General features: G+C 46.3%; 1 protein-coding gene across 1 annotated transcript; it reads left to right on the plus strand.

Annotated features, from left to right (window-relative positions):
- The first annotated feature begins 752 nt into the window (after positions 1-752).
- LOC132255601 (helix-loop-helix protein 4) lies at positions 753-1,646 on the plus strand. The gene is made up of 3 exons (XM_059751698.1): positions 753-1,060; positions 1,120-1,252; positions 1,313-1,646. The coding sequence occupies exons 1-3, from the start codon at positions 805-807 to the stop codon at positions 1,542-1,544; spliced, it is 621 nt and encodes a 206-aa protein (XP_059607681.1). The 5' UTR covers positions 753-804; the 3' UTR covers positions 1,545-1,646.
- The last annotated feature ends 1,173 nt before the right edge of the window (positions 1,647-2,819 follow it).

Raw genomic sequence — 2,819 nt, forward strand, 5'->3', positions numbered from 1 at the left:
TCAAGGTGCTTATCTTCCAACCGACTTCATTCACAATTGATGGTGGCACAGGAAGAAAATGATGTCAAGGATAGAAAATCGATAGAGCCAATCAAACTGGAGGCCAAACCGACGTCTTTGGCCACAATAACACTACCAACTCCTTAGACAACCTGAAATATTGGACATGACATTATTATTGTGAGCTCCAGAAAACCTCTGTTGATACGAAGTCATGCAAATTCTATGGCAAATATTCCTAGAAGTCCCTAATTGAAAGAGAAACGTACTTCTCAGTGGGATTTCCAATTAGACTCCAAGCCTTTGAAGCAAATACACATCACTGAATCCAATACATGTGACTAAGGAAATATGGCGAAATGCAAAGATATCAGCAGTTGTTCATATAAAAACTATATATTTACAAAACAACTGTAGCAATATTTCTTCGTCAATTTTATGAGGTGATACACTTCGGCATTTCTTCTGTTTTATACTCAAGATTAACCCTTTCCCCGTTCTCAATGCGTAGTGCTCAAATTCCCGGGGAAACTGCATGAGACTCGCGTCCGCCGAGGGTTAAGATGTTTGAAGGGAGCGATCGCATAAATTAAGTGTTGTTTAATTTCTCAATAAGTCGGAATTTATTGGATGTGCACGTGTGAGCGAGAGCGGGTGGAGCGAAAGAGTGTGTCACATTCGTAAGATCTTTGCATACCTGCTGATGTGCAAGCTGTCGACGCCACCTTTTTCCCGGCTTATTTATTCGGGAGCAAGTGTTCGGAAAAGGTGTTCCGCGCCGCGTTTCTCTCTGTCATGTGAAATATGGGGACAAATTACGTCTCATACCAGCGCAGGGAGTTCGAAACTGAGGAGACTGTCGTGCTCTTGGAGATCGGGAAGCGTCCCGCACTGCCGTCGCTGCCACCCTCTTACCAGTACTTCCTGGCCGGGCCGCCGGCTTGTCTGCCGCCGCCCTACATCTATCCAGCGCCCGCGAGCAGCCTCCTGGCGCCGGACAAGCTGCCCGAGGCCAGCCTGCCCAGCGATTGGAAGGAGAGAGCACAGCAAGTGGAGAGAGGTTAGTAGTCACACGCACAATCCAGCCTCTTCCCTGCAGCTTCCCTTCCTCCCAAGCAGAGTACAAGAAGTCAGCCTGTGACCGCGAGCGCACGAGGATGAGAGACATGAACAACGCCTACGATCTGCTGCGCAGCAAGCTGCCCGTGCCCAAGCCCTCGGGTAAGAAGTACTCCAAGATCGAGTGTCTCAAGTGAGTCCGCACGTTGCGCGCTGATCCGCAGCACATGCTCTATAGTCCCGCACTCCGCAGGCTCGCCATCAGCTACATCCAGTATCTGCAGAGCGTGCTGGAGATGCCCGAGAGCCCGCCATTCTCGCCACCCGTGCACCCCGCCGGCGCCCAGAGCTACTACCCGCTGACGCCCCAGGCGCCCGAGCTGCTCGCCCCGGCGCCCGTCCTGCTGCCGCCCACAAATCCCACCGAGGTGCCCAGTGTGTGGCAAGTCAGCCCCGGCGGCATGAATTTGTATTATCACCCATAATTGGCGCTAATTAGTGAATTTTGGCATTGCTCAGCGGTGTGACACAAGTGTGGCAGTGAAACCAGAATATATGTGGATGAAATATAATAATATGCAATTTTACCATGGAGGAGTAGTGTTTATAAATTATGACTGACTAATTTTACTCAATTGTGCAAAATCCCATGAAATTTTTTGCCTTTGCAAATCGCACGCAAATACACTAATTAGAGAATGCCAATTAATGTGTGAATGTTAGTTCGCAATTAGCCAGAAAATGCATTGATAAGCTTGATTTGATATATAATATAATTTAATGCGAGCTGTGCTGCGGTCAAATGTGGTTTGGACAAACGTTCCTCGCGAATTTATATGCTTTACCGCACTTGAAATCTGAATGCTTCAGATAATAACACAGAGCATATTCTAATAATTTTATAAATCCATTCAGTAGTTCATCGCATCAATTAACCCCCTTTTATACCTTGGTAAGCAATTTGATGGGCAAAAGCCTCAAATAAAACTTCCCACATTTGCCATCTATGCGCTAGTGTTGTCATAGCAAAAGCTCTGCCGCAAAAGCTCAAATCCAATTGAACTTTGCTGGGTCTTTCGCGTGAAACTGTGCAAAGGTTGATGAAAGTGGGACGTCGGCAAGGGTGTGTGTGTGTGTGTTTGCCTTCCGGTTGAGGAGTGTACGGAATGAAATTTGCGCCAACAGCCCCAAATTTTGCCACACACACACACGCACACAAACAGCCCGCGGGGCGGTGAGGCCAGAATGTCACAAATTCTGTGATATTTCACCATTAGCCACCCACATGCAGGTGGTTTCTGTCTCCCCACTTTTGTGTATTTTATAAGTTAGGTCGATATTTGGAGTTCGTGCGCGAAATCAATTATTTTGGCCACCCCCACCCCCTCCGCTTCCCGCGACACACACACATTCTGTTGAATTTTTAGCAGTCAGCAGAGGGTTTATTTATGAGTCTCATGTGCACTTTATTTAATGTGCAATATTTCAAGCTATCCAAACTATTTTAATACACATTCAAATGGTCGGATGGGGAAGGGGCGAAGCGGGGCGTGAGGAGGGGAAATATAGTTGGATTTGTGGAAGAAATATTATTAGTTGTTGCCAGTGAGATAAACATCCAAAATAGATAATGATGACTGTGTAATTTCTTTTCCATGTCTCACTCCATCTTGATTTATGGTCCCACTCGCGATATTGATATGAGAATGATTTATTGGAAAGGGTGCTTATTTGATTTTTCAACTAAAAATACAATTGAC

This window comes from Phlebotomus argentipes, unplaced genomic scaffold (genome assembly GCF_947086385.1).
Source record: "Phlebotomus argentipes unplaced genomic scaffold, Phlebotomus argentipes genome assembly contig_5, whole genome shotgun sequence".
Classification (NCBI taxonomy): domain Eukaryota; kingdom Metazoa; phylum Arthropoda; class Insecta; order Diptera; family Psychodidae; genus Phlebotomus; species Phlebotomus argentipes.